The 17,773-nt window shown below is 39.5% G+C and overlaps 2 protein-coding genes and 1 pseudogene across 12 annotated transcripts in view; 2 read left to right on the forward strand and 1 right to left on the reverse strand.

Moving 5' to 3' along the window:
* Positions 1-867, reverse strand: part of SMG7 (SMG7 nonsense mediated mRNA decay factor) — a 71,124-nt gene extending 70,257 nt beyond the window's left edge. For 4 of the 8 annotated variants that reach the window (XM_027083061.1, XM_027083059.1, XM_027083062.1 and 1 more), the window contains exon 1: positions 244-867. In XM_027083061.1, coding sequence (XP_026938862.1) covers positions 244-272 — 29 coding nt within the window. In that variant the 5' untranslated portion in view covers positions 273-867. The remainder of the gene's footprint in view (positions 1-243) is intronic. The other 4 variants (XM_027083058.1, XM_027083052.1, XM_027083051.1 and 1 more) reach the window with 4 other exon arrangements.
* The window catches only part of NMNAT2 (nicotinamide nucleotide adenylyltransferase 2), a 197,428-nt gene continuing 179,949 nt past the window's right edge, over positions 295-17,773 (forward strand). For 3 of the 4 annotated variants that reach the window (XR_003427987.1, XR_003427989.1, XM_027083065.1), the window contains exons 1-4: positions 299-409; positions 2,379-2,446; positions 3,054-3,186; positions 4,401-4,484. The gene's annotated coding sequence lies outside the window, so the exon portion shown is untranslated. Of the gene's footprint in view, positions 410-2,378; positions 2,447-3,053; positions 3,187-4,400; positions 4,485-17,773 lie in introns of all 4 variants that reach the window. The other variant, XR_003427988.1, reaches the window with a different exon arrangement.
* Positions 15,940-16,876, forward strand: LOC113607564 (60S ribosomal protein L22 pseudogene; annotated as a pseudogene).

A 17,773-nucleotide genomic window follows, 5' to 3' on the forward strand; every position in this document is an offset into this window, starting at 1 on the left:
TTCTCCGCACCGAGACTAGCCGGCTCCGCTGGAACTCAGTCCTGCTCGCGGGGGCTAGGCACCCAAGTGTGTGCCTGCTCCGCCCCCTCCCGCTGATCCTCGCAGCCCCCGCCTCCCTGCCCGGGAAGGAGAGAACACAGCAACTCCCCCGCCACCCCGGACATACCACCTCTGTGTCTGTTGCTCCATGCCCCAACCTTCGGCCCGCTCCCCGCTACGTACCGGGCCGGGCTCGGCACTCACCGGAGATACTGCGCGCTCTGCAGGCTCATCCTCCGCCGCCGCGTCTTCCCGCGAAGCCTCTGTGGGTCTCTCAGGCTCCTCGGAGCGGCCCCACGGCACCGCGGGTGCTGGCGGCCGCCGCCATCTTCCTCTCCTCCGGCTCCTCCTCGCTCAGCGGGGGTTGGGGGTGAGTGAGGCGAGGGGGAGGGAGCGGGGATAGCTGCTCTCGCTGCTTCTCCGGCCCGTGGGGCTCAGGGACACTCCGACCCGGGAGGGGGGAGGGGGAGGGAGAAGGGATAGGGGCGGGGTAAAGAGGAGGGAGAAGCAGAGGAAGGAAGTGGGGTCTCTCTCGCGAGATTTCAGCGGCGCCGGTCACTCCGGGTGATTTCCGCCTCTCTGTAGCGCTCCTTCTTGGGATCAGTTAGTGGTGGGGCGCCTGTGCGGCTGCTGAGCGGCCCACTGGAGGCGATTGGCGGCTTCCGGCCAATCCACCCAGCTTCTCCCGCGCAAGGGGGCAACCCCAGCCTCACCGGGAACATCGAGCTCCAATCAACCGGGAGTTACACTCAAAGTCTTCCCCCGTCTTTGCACTCCACCCGATTTCTCTCTTCCTTTTTCCACTCCTCCACTCTTCCCTACCGGAAACGACGCCCCTTCCTCCTACAGTTCCGGCCGCCAGTCCCTTGTCTCTGGCCTGCCCTCGCGCCCTAGAGTGAAGCTAAGGACCCCCTCCTCTTTTCTGTGGCCCCACCCCCTGCACGCAGGGAGGCTGTTGGAGGGGATAGGGTGGAGCCCAGGGATGAAGAGAAAAGAAACCAATCGGATTGGATAAGCAGCTGCAAAGGCAACTGGAGGCTGTAGTTGTATTGTCATAGTAACCAATGTGTGCAGACAGAATGACCCTCCCTTGGCGAGTGGATTCCCCGAAAAGTGCCCAGGGTTCCCCCTGGCTTCCCTTCCATCTAAGGGCCTCCCCCAGGTTGGGAATCCGGGTAGTTCTCCTGCGCGGAGAAGTTCATTTTCTCCTCCCTTTCCCTTTCCCGCAGCAATGGGGGAGACCCCGAGGCATTCACCATGGGCTTTTCCACCCGCCTGCGGGCGGGAACCACCTCCATAGTTTTCCACTCCGTGCCGGGCTTGGGGAGGGCTGGGCCTACGCAGAAGATGCTGGGCCTGAAGGCTGGTGGGCGGCGGGCTGGAGCAGGCTAGGCGAGGCGGCGGCGCTAGGCTGCGAGGCGGGCGAGGGGTTTCCCCACAACCGCCCCCGGCACTGGGAGGCGGGGTCCCGCCAGGACGGGGTCCCTGAGGGAGGAGAACGGCACACGACTGCCGAGATCCCTTTTCTGCTGACGGGGACATACGACTCTCCCCGGCGGGTCGACCCCTTACTGAAATCCCCCAAACCCCACCCCACACACACTCTCGGCGACCTAGCCTCCTGCGAGCCCCCCACGCGGCCTTCACTAGCCACCTCCTGCCGCGAGGAGGCCAGCGTGAGAGTGGGAACTCATCTTGGAAGGCTAACAAGTGATTTTTCAGCGCTTAGGGGACGTGGCGAGATGCTCACGACCGCCATCCCTCTGAGAGGCACCCCCCAGTGTGAGTCCCCCTTTCTTATCAAAAACAGACCTCCGAGTTCCTTTCTCCTTCGCAAACTTCCTCCTTCTCTCAGGCGTTCGTAGTATTTTAGAACTTGTCACTATGTATCTTTTGGGTTGGAGAGGAAAACATTGGGTAAAATAGTATCAAGAAAAACCTAGATACTTGAGCGAAGTTCCTATGAAAGGCTTCCAGGAAAAGGATTTTCATTCTTAGAACAAATCTTTTTGAATGTTTATTATGTGTATTTTGTCTCATGTTTGAGGCTAAAAAAGCAGAATAACGTAAATGGGCTCAATAATAATGAGTGTGTGAAAAGTAGCTGGAGAAGTCGTCGTGTTAGTGGTTTGAAAGAATTATTTGACATTTTACAAATTATATTTTCCATTCGTATTGTGGAGGCGTTTAAACAGCTGTCCCAAAGTACTTTAGGATGTATAACGGTATAAACCCCTCCAGGAATGCAGCCCTCACTGGACAGTTAAAATCATAATTTTAATGGGCTATTTTGGTTTGGCTCGGTCGGGGTACCTGATTCCTTTTGTCTTTCATGCTAGGTGAAAAGGCGCTATCAAAATCCTTCTCTGAGACCGCACCTATTAAAAGACTGGGCCAACGTCTATGGGTAGGTTTGGAGGAAATGAAAGTACAAGCTGCTTTGAAACAAATCCCAAGGACAGATTATCATTAACGACATAGAAACTGAACTATGCCCCTCGTGCTGCATGCGCCTACTGTGATGCAGTGTGACACGCGGTGATTGCAGCTGTACATTGCCCCGTGTCGTCCCTCCACCCACCGAGGGGCCGCCCACTCATGGGAAAGAGAGCCACCTAGTGAAAGATTGTTCTCATCTCTGGTTTAGGATCTGGCTTTTCTTCAACCCTGAGAGCCCAAGGATGGAGATTATGACTACATATTACCTAAAATACCTTAGATTTTCTTCCTGAAATTTATTGGTTAGATTTTTTTTAAAAGATCTTAAACAGAATAAAAGTTTATGTTGTGTGAAATAACCACCCCCTTAGTAATCATCCTAATAACACTTTTTATGTCTGTGCCTTATATCTCCAATCAACAGTATATGAGCATATATCATGTCCCGCCTGACGATCTAGAAAACTATTAGTACCTTCTCATTTTGGAGATAAGGAAACTGGGGTTGGAAAAAATGAATCCTTTTGTTGTGTTGTTTGTTTGATAAACATTACTGAGCATTTATTATATTTCAGACACTGTCCAGGTTACTATGGATACTACCATGGAAGAGACATGGTCCCTGTCTTGGAGGAACCCACCTTCTGGTAGAGATACCAGAGAATAGAGACATGATTTGGATGCAATACTATGGGTGCAAAAATTAAGGTAAGAACAAAGTGCTTTAAGTGCACAGATGAAGGTCAGACATATAAGCCATCTTTATATTTTATAGCAGGTTTCCTAATAATGTTTCAAGGTTCTTCAATAACTTTAGTGTCCCTACAAACTAGATAGAATAGTAACATTTAATTTTACAGATTGTAAAACATTGATGCCCATCTTGAAAATACCTTTAAAAAATCAATAGGATTCAGGAGAATTATGACCCCCAATTTACATATTGCTTAATGTACATTTTCTAATCTCATCTCTTTCTACTAGAACCCATCAACAGATTTGTAGAATACAAGCACCTTTCTGCAATATTATTCACCTTTTCCCCCCTACAGATAAAGATTACATCTAAACCAAAAGAAATTATAGATGAGAAGCTGTTTCATTTTGTTTAATCCTACATAATCTTAAATTTTTCAGTTTATGCCAAAGTGATTTTATTGAAAGACCATAAGCTAGGAGACCTGAGTGTGCATCCCAATTCTGCCATCTCAGTCTCTGAAGTTCAGTTTCTTCCTTGACCAAAATGGAAACATTACCTATTACAGGCTTCCTGTGAACTTTAATGATAATATAGGTGACTGACTATATGAGTGCCTGACATACAACGCTGGTACTTGATGAACGTCAATTTATTTTTTGCCCTCTGCTCTTATATCAAGCTAAAACTAATAATTTAGAACTACTGCAGCATAAAATTATTTTTTTAAATAATAGTTTATCTAATCTTTGTAATACTCATAAATCTGACCGCATACACAAATTTATTCTTATTCAGTGCTGAAAGATAGATTCTTTATCCATGACACTGAATACAGAAAAGAACACAATATCAGGACATTGTGAGTCAGATTCCAGAAGGTTGAAACTTTTTAAAAACCTTTTATCACTAAAAGCAGCCTAATATAACCACATTTCTGCCCAAGTAAACAGTGGCCAGTTTTCAACCTGGCACCAAGTACTTGCCGAGAAGCTACTCTTAACATTGCTATCAAATTTACCCAGAGCTTTGGTAGCCTAATAATTAATACATAGTAAACCTGCTCCCTTTTTATAATAATACACATCTCACCTGTTCCATGAAACCTTAACAAGCACTAATTTATTTTCATATTTAACCTACATATTCTGATTGTTTCCCAGTCATGTGTACAGTAGGTACTTAATGTGTTTCTGTTTTGATGAGAATGCTTTGTCAATTGCAGTACTGAAGGACACAATGTATATGAAGCTGGCCCGTGTTCTCCTCATTACTACACTTCAGGTGTGGAGCTAAGTGATTGAATCAAGTAAGTAATTCGTTCTCTTCAAATAGTGAGACAGATACAAATTGACATTAAACTGAGGTCTCCTGTTGCTCAAGATTTCTCAGACTAAGGGTCAGCAGCCTTTCTCAAACAGTTCACCAAGTGTGAATTTATTCATTCATTTCTAAGAAGGAGTCACTGAGCCTCCTCCAGAACGGTCAGGAAGCATTGCAGTCCAAGATTTAAGAGAAGAAACTTCTGGTTTGGGAGACAGGGAGGTGACAGAGAATGGTAGTCAGAGCTAGCTAGCTCTCCTCCACTCTCCTAATATTTACTAACGGAAATCTTATTAATCTTCAAGAATTTCTCTCAACTCCCAGTAAGAAAATACCTCTGGGAAAGAACCACACCTTAAAATCCTATCTACTAATTTAATGAATGCAGGCCATCTGAAGAAGACAAAAAGAAATGCCCATAGGGAAGACCAAAGAGTATTAAAAAAGAAAATTAAAACCTTAGCCTCTTACACTTTATATTGTCCAAAGGCCTTGGTGTTCATGGATCTCTTTACTACTCCAAGCACAGTACTACTGAAACCATCTTGGGGTCCATAGTCTAAAATCAATGTATTTCATGGCAAAATCTGTTGTATTACCCAGAAGCTGCCATTTTTTTTTCTTAGAACACACCACTAAAAGAAAAAAAGAAAATCTTTCCCTATTATATAGTCTCTCCTTTCCTAATTTCTGCAGGGGAGACAACAATTTTTGAGCACAGAGAATGTGATACTGGTATTGTCATAAATCTGCTCTTCTTCAAAACCATAAGAAACCACACGTGGGCACACACACTCATACACACATGCATGCCTTCCTCCTTTCCCTGCCTTTATTATTTTACCACTTCTATTTTCAGTTCAAGTTAAAATGTGATATAGATGAAAAGCAAAGAAACTCAGGACATACGTTTCAAAGCTTACGTGGGTACTTACATGTACCCAAGTCCTGTTCTGCTTTGCTTAACTATCCTAGGGTCTTTTCTATTCACAGAAAAATTCTACATATTATAAACCTAGATAGTTTGTCCTGCATTTATCAAAATTCTTACTATTATTGGACTACTAGATATGAGAGCATATTCCAGAGCAAATTAGTGAATTAATATATTCTTACAGTCTACATTTTAGCTATTTTAAGCTTAAAACTTTTTTAAATTCCTGGCTTGAATTTTCCATTGGCTTTCCACTGCCCTCAGAATAAAGTCCCCCATCCTTAGGGTGACCTATGTGATCTGGTCCTTGCCTGCCTCTTCTCTAACGTTTCCTGAAGTCAGCACTCTAGCCACAGTGACCTTCTCTCAGGTCCTTGAATGGGTGGTGTTCTTTTCTACTCAGAGCCTTTACACAAGCTGTTCCCTTATCTAGATAACTCTTCTTCCTTCTTATGCTTCAAGCCTAAACTTGAACTTCTCTGGAAAAATCTTCTCTGCCCCACCTCCCATCAAGCTAGGTTAGCTACACCTATTACATATTCCCATAGCACCCTGCCCATCTTCTTCATGGCATTTGTCATATTTGTAATTATTCAGTGTCTGTTCCCTCCAGTTGGCTGTAAGCTCTGTAGTGCAAACACTGTACCTGTTTTGCTCACTACTGTATTATCACTCCACTACCAGGGTTGCTGATACAAGGGTGCTCAATAGATGTTTGTTGAATCAATTAATCTTGGGAAAAAAAGTAGAAATTTGGACCACGACTTTCATATAAATGCTTAAAATTTCTGAAGACCTTCCTATGGAATATAGAGGTCATTACTAAGCAATAAGAAAAGAACTTCAACCCATCCGAGGAATCTATTATAGTTAACATGATGAAAGTTTTAATTAGATGAAATTTACTTAAGCAATGAGTAAAGAGCACACATAAGATTATGGGTAACTCATCAATTATCTCACCACAAAGTCTCATACTTCAATGTAGGAAAAAAGTCTTCAGTGTCCAAGTCACTTTTATTTAACCTTTATGTTTTCTAATTTGGGAATAGGGGAAGCAGTTAACTCTCTTATTATGTGGCAAAAGAAAAAACACTGCTGGGGAAGATGGCAAGAGAGAAGACAGTTTATCAGCTAGGTTGGAAAATAGGATAGAAAAATTAGATTTAAAAATTCAGAGGGTTCTTCCCTGGTGGTGCAGTGGTTGAGAGTCCGCCTGCCGATGCAGGGGACCACGGGTTCGTGCCTCGGTCCGGGAAGATCCCACATGCCACAGAGCGGCTGGGCCCGTGAGCCATGGCCGCTGAGCCTGCGCGTCCGGAGCCTGTGCTCCGCAACGGGAGAGGCCACAAGAGTGAGAGGCCCGCGTACTGCCAAAAAAAAAGAAAGAAAGAAAATTGGATTAGAGTGTAGAATGGAAAACTCAGTGATCTTTGTGTTTCTCACCAGAAAAGTGTTTATAAATTCTGGCCTTATTATTGTTATTTTTTTCTCCTGTAATGGGATAGTGCTAAATAAATTTAATGTAAGTTTCTTAAAGAAAGGGCCATTTGCAATTTCAAAGTAAATGAGATATTTAAGTTATATTTCTGGAGGCAGGCATGTTCTCCAAGTTCAATTAAATAATGTGTATAACATACCTAGGCTGTGCCAGGCACTTAGTAGGCAGTCAACAGGTGGTGCTGCTCTTGTTATGCATGTAAGGTAAATTAGAGCTTCCCACACTCAGCTTCACACTCTAATTAATGTAGATTAAACTGGTTTTTTTAAATAAAACACAGAATGTTGTAAAATTGCATTTGGAGAGAGAGGTACACAGCATGCTGCCTTAAAACTGTATGACTAGTTGTATCACGTGACCAAGTATAAACTGCCAAGAGAGAAAACAGCTTTCATCTACTTACAGAGAATGTCTCAGTTCACTAGGAGTTTTATACTTGGATGAGATGAGATCCAAGGTCTGGCAAAACTGAAGAAGATAAGGAGGCTCATGAGGAGTGAAACCACCTGCTTGTGCGTTCCTTGCCCTCTTTCAAACTGACATTTCTGGCAGGCTCTCTGGCTCACTCTCTCTCATTGTCTTGCTGTCTCAACCACTGTCTGCAAGCTTTCCTTTATGGTCCCCAAGGTGATCCAATCCTTTGTCCAAGAGGATGTGCATGGTTTTAGTTCTTTAATAATAGCCCTATGGTAAACCTATAAGGCATGCCACTTATTGGGATGCCAACACTTCCAAAATGTAGGTGGCAGTGGCCTGGATGTTACAGAAGGTAATTAGTTTGTAGAAAGCAAAGTTGAAAATTACTTTTCTGTAAGTATTTGTGGGACAGCTAAATTGTAGCATTAAAGCACAATAGGAATTTTAGGTAAAGAGTTTAGGGTCTATAAGGAATGTTCAAGTGATGATCAATTCCTATCTTTCTCTGCTCTTTCAAGACAAATCTAAATCTAAATCAATCCTTTACTTCTGGGAACCTTAATCGGGTTGTATCCTGATACCAAGGAGAAAGCTTGATGAGTTATGGATCTTCTAGCATTTTAGTATTCATTTACTCACTTTTTCATTCACTCAATCATCAAGAATATATTGCGAATTTTCTATGTAGTGGGTCACATGCTAGTCACTGGGGTGCAAATGGTGAACAATACAGTCTTGCTCTCAGAGCTTAAAGCTTAGAGGAGAATTAAGGGGCAGTTATACTATAGAGTGATAAAGCTGTTAGAGGTCTTTGGAACCATTCCACCTGGAAATCAAGTGAAGACATGCAATCGGATAATCCACTTAAGTGTCCTGGTCAACTGCAAAGTCCTTTAGAATGAGATTTTGCAGAGTTAACTTTTTCAAATTCTATTTCCCAGCAGCAAAAGAAGTATATATAGTTCAACCGCCAGAAAAGTGATGGAAAACCATAGCTGAAAGTATTCTAGACTAAAATATGCCTGAAAGATACAAACTATGTAACTCTATGTCATAGTTATATTTAAGTTAATATAACTTGTATAAGTTCTATACTGCAGTATATATAAAGTATAACTCTGACATAGAATTGCATAGAAAATGGGCAGAAATACAATATAATACTAAGAGCAGTTGTTTTTGTGAGGCAAATTATTTGTGGGTGGCCTTTATTTCTTATATTTTTCAACATCTCCCACCAACCAAAAAGCTAAGTAGATTTCACTGTTTTGGCGGTTGCTGTGGTTGTTGGGAATTTCATTGTTTGTCATTGTTTTTAAAGAATACCTGAACTATCTGCCAAGTTACAGAAGCCTGAGAGCAACATTGGAAACTGAATAGGAGAAAGATTAAAAATAGATCTAATAGCTTTTCACATACTGGTGATTGAAAAAAAAAGACTTCATCAGAGACAATTCCTAAGGCATTTCCTATGGCTCACTCTAACACGATATCGGGTACTGATTCTTTTGTACAAAAGCTGATGAGAGTGATCATCTTTGAATACATCATTACCGACCTTCTTTGGCAATTTTGGATCTACTGGGAACCATCATAGCCTGAGAAGGATGAAATGCCCTAGATGGGATTCACAAAAGAATCACTTTACGTAATAAAAGTCTAAAATCAAACCTTTACTTAACCTTTTTGCCTTCTCTTACCTTTATAATTCTCTTCTCCTCGTCCCTCAACTTTAGGTCACACCTGACCCCTCCCAGTTGTATAACAGCCTGTATTTCCTCCTTTCTCTGGAATGTGACCAGTCAGGAAACTCAACATTTGCTTTTTTTTTATCCTATTTATGGGTGAGAAAGAAAAAGAGAGGCAGGAAAACTGAACTGAGAAAGAAGAAAGAGCAGGGAAAGAGAAAAAGAAAACTATAAAGTCTGGAGGAAGAGAAAGAAGAGATGCATGAGCAAAGAAGCATACTGCCTGGTGGTAGTAATAGTTGTGTTATATATATATATATATATATATATATATATATTTTTTTTTTTTTTTTTTTCTCTTGTGCGCGCGTCTCTCACTTTTGTGGCCTCTCCCGTTGCGGAGCACAGGCTCCGGACGCGCAGGCTCAGCGGCCATGGCTCACGGGCCCAGCCGCTCTGTGGCATGTGGGATCTTCCCCAGACCAGGGCACGAACCCGTGTCCCCTGCATCGGCAGGTGGACTCTCAACCACTGCGCCACCAGGGAAACCTAGTAATAGTTGTTAGACACTTATCTATTAGAACCTACTTTCCGTGAGAGACGCTAAGAAATGACTAGATCCCCAGTCTGAATTAAAAACAAGAAAGGGACTTGGCGACCTCTGAAATATACTTTCAGACTCAGTAATCTCTATCTGCTGAATAGGACATCCCTGGTTCTTGCTGCCTGGCAAGTTCGAGATGATTCCATTTAATGATCCAGTTCAAAAAGGCTGATATAGACCATGAAAAACTTTGTATTGCCATTTTAAAAGCTGATATTCTCCAAAACAAAATATATCATATGAATTTGACCCTTGGGTACCATGCGAGTGTTACCCTTCTCTTACCTCTTACCCATATGATAAGAGTGAAAACACCAATTTAAAACAAATCATTACAAAGCAGTGCAGTCCAGACAGCTGTTAAACTGCTAGACACTCTGCAGAAAATCCTCTTTTACCCCTTAGGTGATTTTGAGATCACTAGGAACCTTCTAACTAAATCTAACAATCTAACAATTGTAAGTTTTTATTCTTTTAAACTTTCTGTTCTATTGGGTAATACTAATATGTTTCCTTTACCAAAAATGTTTTTACCTTGAATCCAATGACATTTTAATTTTTTTTATTCTACTACCTTAACCTCATCTTTAATTCATTATGCTGCTATCGCTCTAGTGGTATGTAATAAATACTTGGCTATAAATATGCCATAAATGGAAATATAATGGCAGAACTTGGTCATTTATTGGCTGTGAGAGAGGGAGGGGAAGAAATCAAGGAGACTCCCAGGTTTCTGCTTGGGAAACTGAATGAAAATAGAAAACATAAGAGAAGAAATAGTTTGGAGAGATGAATGGATGTGGAGATAATGATTTTGTTGTGGACATGTTGAACTGTAGTTGTCTGGAGTTGAGAGATCTTGAGGATCTGGAGAACTTGAGAGAAATTTCAGCTAGAGTTGTGAATTTGGGAGTCATCAGCATGTAGATGGTAACTAAAGATGCTGAGTGGTTTCAGAAAGCTTGCCTATAAAATGAGAGAGCTAGGAGAGGTTTTGTCTTATGAAGAGGTGAGAGCCTTCAGCAGAAAAGATCCAGGATAGAAGAATAAAAGATAAGAGAGGCTGAGTAGTTAGGAATGTGGCTTCTGAGGAAATGGGAAGAGATAGACTTTCAGGACACACCGGCAGAGATGGAAATCTCTTTTCCGGTAGAATAATAATGAGATGGTAAATTGTGGAGTTTCTCCCCCCACCCCCAATATTTTCTTTTATCCCTTGCCCTTTAGGATTTTAAAACTTCAGGTTACAAAGTCACATAGGCTCTGAAGAATTCAGGACAAAGACTGATGATTTAAGGGTAAGGCTTTCAGCAGCAGAATATATTAAAAGTTCCTCAAATTCATGAACACAGAAAATCAGAGAGGAGAGAAAGAAACAAAGGGACTTTGTGCTCTGCCTCCCATCCTTCGCCAGAAGCCTGAGGAGATTTATAGAGATTCTTAATAGGTTTCTGGCATTTGAGAACAGAAGCAACCTCAATCCCTATTACTGAGTAAAGCCAAAGAAGGTAGCAAGACCACAGAGTTCCTCGCATCCAGAAAGGCAGAGGAAAATAGTCAAAATGGTATTGTGAGCTATGCTTTGAATTTCCACATCTTCTCCAAGAACTCCAATCACAAAAACTTTTTTTTTTTTTTTAATTAAGAGATGTCTCTGGGTTCATTCACAAGATAATCATCTCTAGGTAACAGAAATGAAAAAGCAGCACCACTAGGTTAGTAAAGCTAGAGCTGTGACCCTGATGGTCTTCTGGGTCTGGAAGCAAGTAGAAGTTGGCTAGGAGTTTGAATTCCTCAGAGCAGTGGGGATCAACAGCACCCCATACAGGGTGTGGCACATTAGGCAGGCTCACTGTGAAACTGGGATTTGGGAAAAGCTTCCAAATGATTTCCACCCTGACCTAGAGTTTAAAAAACAAAATAAATAAACAAACAAAGCCCCTACCTATCTGTGGGGGTGGAAGGAAGAATAGAAATCAGTGCACACAGGACTTATGCCAGTCTGCTTTCCTGCCTAGAGGACAGATCTGTTATCTTCCCCAATATCCCTGAGGGTCAGGAGTCCTGTGACACCTAGTTCTGGACTAGGGGGTCTCCGCATCTACATGGAGGCTACACTAAAACAGCAAATGGAGTGGAATAGGTAGAAAGATAAAGCTACCATTTAAGATGAGCTGCAAATTACAATTCACACACAAGGCAAGTTAATGCTAAAAACATTAACCAACCTCTCAACTTAGTTTTGTTTAATTGATCTGTGAGTTTCTAATAAAATTATATTAAAACTTCCCAATATTATTGTTGATCTACTTTTTTTTCTTATAATTCGTTACTTTTTGTTTAATTTCATGGTTATACGGTTAGCTGGATAGAACTTCTTGGTGATTTTTAAATTTTTATCATTTTTAATACAATTTTAATCATTATGTAATGTCTTTTTATCCTTATCAATACTTGCTTTAAGCAGTTATTTTATCTGATACTCGTATTCTACTATAACTTTTTTTTTGGTTAGCATTTGCTTGCTATAACTTTTTACTTTATTTTCAACCTTTCTATGCTATTTTATTATTGGCACATCTTTTGTAAACAGCAGGTAGCTGGGTTTTCTTTTTTTATTCCTGACAGTCTCTGTTGTTTAACTGGAAAGTTCAATTCATATGAGTATGATCTATTTAAAATTACCTCTACCATCTCTACCATTTACTTTTGATTTTCTGTTTACAATGCTTTCTCCTTGTTTTATTCGTTTGCTTACCTTAACTGCTTTTGTGGAATTGATAACTTTTCAAATTCTCTTACTTTTACCTCTGCTAATTTGGAAACTATAGATTATATTTTGCCTATGCCATAAGCAGCTACTCTTAAATTTTTAAATGTATACTTACCTATTTATTTTCCTAACAATTTATAGTTTTTAAAATACAACTATCCTTCTGCCCCAACAAGGCTGTGTTTTAGCTACCAAATGTATTGAGCAGTTATTGCTATCTAGAATTTTAGTTCCATATTTATTAGAACATAACATAAAAGTTACTATACAATCAATGTATAATTAGATTTATCAATCTAATTTATCAATTTTTGTGTTTACCACTTGTTTCTTTAATACCACATTTTCATTGTGAACTCACTTTTCTTTTTGCTGTAGTACATCATTTAGTAATTCATTCAATAAAAATTTATGGCTGGTAAACTCAGGTTTTTTTTTTTTTTGTAAACTCAGGTTTGAAAGAAAAGTTTTCTATTTCACCATTATTCTTGAATTATAGCTTAACCAGGTATAGAAATCTATGTTGCCAGTTATTTTCCCCTCAGTGCTTTGGAATTATTACCATGTTGACCTCTGGTATCCTTTGTTGGTGATGAGAATTCTGTTGTCTTAATTATCATTCTTTTATGGATAATCTGTGTTTTCTCTTTGGTGGCTTTTGAAATTTTCTCTTTATTCTCAGTGTTAGGCATCTTCACTACAGTGCATCTGGATATGAATTTCTTTTCTTTTTAAATTTTTTTTTGTACTTAATAACTGCTTTTCTTTCAAAAACTTTAGAAAATTCTTAGTATCATCTCTCCAAATATGACTTCTGCCTTTCCGTTTATTCTCTTCCTAAAACTACTAATTAGGTGCATCCTTCATGTATTCTATGTATTGCTGCGTAACAAACCACTCCAAAACATAGTGACATGAAACAATAACCATTTTATTAACCTCCAATATTCTGTATGATAGGAATTTGGATAGGTACTTCAGGGAGAGCTTGACTCTGCTTCATGATGTCCAGGGTGTCAAATGAGAAGACTTGAACAGCTGGTGGTCACTTGAATGGCTGTTTTTTTTTTCATTCCCATGTCTAGGCTACAATGACAAAGGCAGGACTCTACTGGACCTATAGACTGGAGTACCTACACATGACTTCTCCATGTGCTTTGGGTTTCCTCACACTGTAGTGGCCTCATGGTAATCATACTACTTCCATGGCAGCTCAGGGCTCCAATAGTGACTATTCCAGAAAACAAGGCAAAAGCTACATAGACTTTTATTATCTAGGCTCAAAAATCACATAGTATCACTTCCATCTTACTTAGTCAAACCTGCCCAGATTGGGGAGTACAGGGGCTAGACTCATCTCTTAATAGAAGGAGTATCAAAGAATCTGTGGCTGTAATTTTAAACTGCCACAATACAGCTTAAAATACACGCTATAACAGGGAACTATATTCAATATCCTGTGATAAACCATAATGGAAAAGAATATAAAAAAAGAATGTCTGTCTGTGTATAACTGAGTCACTTTGCTCTACAGCAGAGATTGGCACAGCATCATAAATCAAGTATACTGCAATTTTAAAAATAAATAAATAATAAAATATATGCTATATTCTACATGAATTCCATAGATTAATCTTCTAATTCAATAATTCTTAATAAACTGGGAGAGGGTAATCCCTTCACAATGTGTGTGTGTATCAAATCATCACAATGTACACTTTAAATGTCTTATGAATTTGTCAATTAAACCTCTAACAAAGCTGAAATAATTCATTCTCTGACTGTAACGAGTTTAGAGTTTATCTCATTGAATATTTTTATCACAATGTCAGTTTTTCTATTTAGTTATTTTTCATTTTCATCTTTCCTTAATTCATATCTTCTTGTTTCTTAAGCTTTTATATATTTTTTTAGGTATTTTATTTTTTAACTCTTTGAATGCATTTATTGTAAAGTCATTTTAAGATTACTTGCCAATATGGACTTCTATTCCAGTGGGAATGGATCATCTTCAGGGAACAGAGATTTCTATAATATTTTTTAAATTGAAATGTAGTTGATTTACAATGTTATATTAGTTTCAGGTGTACAGCAAACTGATTGAGTTTTATATATATAAATATGTATTCTTTCTCAGATTCTTTTCCATTATAGGTTGTTACAAGATATTGAATATAGTTTCCTGTGCTATACAGTAGGACCTTTTTGTTTATCTGTTTTCTATATAGCAATGTATATCTGTTAATCCCAAGCTCCTAATTTATTCCTCCTCCCCTTTCCCCTTTGGTAACTATAAGTTTGTTTTCTATGTCTGTGAGTCTACTTCTGTTTTGTAAATAAGTTAATTTGTATCATTTTTTTAGATTTCACATATAAGTGATATCATATGATATTTGTCTTTCTCTGTCTGACTTACTTTACTTAGTATGATAATCTCTAGGTCTATCCATGTTGCAAATGGCAACACTTTATTCTTTTTTATGGCTGAGTAATATTCCATTGTATATATGTACCACATCTTCTTTATCTATTCATCTGTCCATGGACATTTAGGTTGCTTCCATGTCTTGTCTATTGTAAATAATGCTGCTATGAACATTGGGGTACATGTATCTTTTCTAATTAGAGGTTTTGTCTCTTCTGGATATATGCCCAGAAGAGGATCATTTAGTAACTATGTTTTTAGTTTTTTAAGGAACCTCCATACTGTTCTCCATAGTGGCTGCACCAGTTTACATTCCCACCAACAGTGTAGGAGGGTTCCCTTTTCTCCATACCCTCTCCAGCATTTATTATTTGTAGACTTTTTGATGATGGCCATTCTGACCAGTGTTAGGTGATACCTCACTGTAGTTTTGATTTGTATTTCTCTAATCATTAGTGATATTGAACATCTTTTTATGTGCCCATTGGCCATCTGTATATCTTCTTTGGAGAATATAATATATTATACACCCACATATAGAAAAACCCTCCACCTAACAAATAGAGAATTCACATTCTTCTCAAACACACATCAAACATTTATAAAATTTGACCAGATATTTTAATGAATCACTATAGTACAGACCACATTCTGTGATCAGACTTTAGTTGAATTAGAAATTCTCATATGTTTGAATACTTAAAAGCACATTCCTAAATAACTCATGATTTAAATAAAAAATTGCACACCATTTAGAAAAGAAAAACAAAGAAAATACATGATAAAACTTGGGTAATACAGATAAAGCAGTCATTTGAAAGAAAGTTATGACATTAAATGCATTTATTAAAAATTATTTCAGGGGCTTCCCTGGTGGCGCAGTGGTTAAGAATCCGCCTGCCAGTGCAGGAGTCACGGGTTCAAGCCCTGATCCGGGAAGATCCCACATGCCACGGAGCAACTAAGCCCGTGCGCCACAACTACTGAGACTGCACTCTAGAGCCCGCGACCACAACTACTGAAGCCTGCATGCCTAGAGCCCGTGCTTCACAAGCCACTGCAGTGAGAAGCCTGCGCACCACAACAAAGAGTAGCCCCCACTCTCCTCAACCAGAGAAAAGCCTACATGCAGCAACAAAGACCCAACACAGCCAAAAATAAAATAAAATAAAATAAATTTAAAAAAAATTATTTCAAGTGAATGAACTAAGCGTTCACTTCAAGGACCTGGGAAATGAATAGAGTCAACCTCCCAAAATACCATTGATCAATGAATCCGAAAGCTGATACTTTGAGAACACCAATAAAACAAATTTCTAGCAAGCCACATTGAGAAGAAGATAGCACAAATAATATTAGAAATTCACCCCTGCACCTGGCGATTTGGGACCCATGGAATGGTGTGACCAGGCAGTATAACTCCAATGAGGCTGTATTTGCCTGCACATCTTCACCAAGCCACTCAGCCCCACGAGTGTCCAGCCTTAGGACCCATCCAGCTATGGGGCTAGATGATGTGATTCCAGGTTATGTCACCACCTCTGAACAAATTTTGTAAGAATTTCTGTCTCGAGTTCACCCAACTCCTTTTCTGCCTCCGCTGCCACCATGGTGCCCATGAAAAAGCTTGTGGTGAAGGGGGGCAAAAAAAAGAAGCAGGTCCTGAAGTTTACTCTTGACTGCACCCATCCTGTAGAAGATGGAATCATGGATGCTGCCAATTTTGAGCAGCTTCTTCAGGAAAGAAAGTGAATGGAAAAGCTGGGAATCTTGGAGGAGGTGTCGTAACAATCGAAAGAAGCAAAAGCAAGATCACTGTAACTTCCGAGATGCCTTTTTCCAAAAGGTATTTGAAATATCTCACCAAAAAATATTTGAAGAATAATGTCCATGATTGGTTATGCATAGTTGCTAACAGCAAAGAAAGTTACGAGTTACATTACTTCCAGATTAATCAAGATGAAGAAGAGGAGAAAGATGAGGATTGAAACTCAGTTATCTGGAGTATTTTGTATGAATTTTTAAATAAAATTTAGTAAACAAACAAAAAAAAATTTGTCACTTTTTTTTTGGTAATTTATCTTTATTTTTGTAATGGAGTATAGCTGATTTTCAATGCTGTGTTTCTTTCTGCTGTGCATCCACTTGATTCACTTACAGAGAGACATCAATAAATTCTTTTTCAGATTCTTAAAAAAAAAAAGAAATTCAAAGGGGGACATAATTAGAGATACAGTAGAGATTAAGAATATCATTGCTTATACTATACAATGTATAATATTGAGTGGCTTTATGTCAATAAATTGAAAACTGAGGTAAAACATACAATTTACCAGAAAAATACAAATTAAAAAGTTGACTTAAGGAGAAATAGAAAGTCTAAATAAATCAGTCATCAACAAAATAGATCAATAGTCCACAGTCTCTCAAACCCTTCCCCCATCCCTTGCCAAAGAAACCATGCCAGGTGGTTTTACAGGTAAGTTTTACCAAATTTAATGGAACAGACAATCCCATATTATATAATTATTCCCGACAATAGAAGTAAAGATAACCCAGCTTATTTTATGAAGTTACTATGATACTGATACCAAAATAGAAGAATTCTACAGGCAAAGAAAATTATAGATGAATCTCATTTTTTTGAACACTGATATGAAAATTATGTACAGTAATTAGGAAATCAAATCCAGCAGCGTATACAGAAAAAAAAAAACAAACATCAAGCACAAATAAAGTTTACCTCAAATATAAAGGTGCTACTAAAATTTAAAAAGCATCTGTAATCTACTTTATTACCAGATTAAGGAAAAGGCCCATATGCTCATCTCAGTAGATACAAAAGAAACATTAGGGCTTCCCTGGTGGCGCAGTGGTTGAGAGTCCACCTGCCAATGCAGGCGACACGGGTTCGTGCCCCGGTCCGGGAAGAT

The sequence above is a fragment of the Aethalodelphis obliquidens genome, unplaced genomic scaffold (genome assembly GCF_003676395.1).
Source record: "Aethalodelphis obliquidens isolate GAN/ISIS:26980383/991018 unplaced genomic scaffold, ASM367639v1 scaffold48, whole genome shotgun sequence".
Lineage (NCBI taxonomy): Eukaryota > Metazoa > Chordata > Mammalia > Artiodactyla > Delphinidae > Aethalodelphis > Aethalodelphis obliquidens.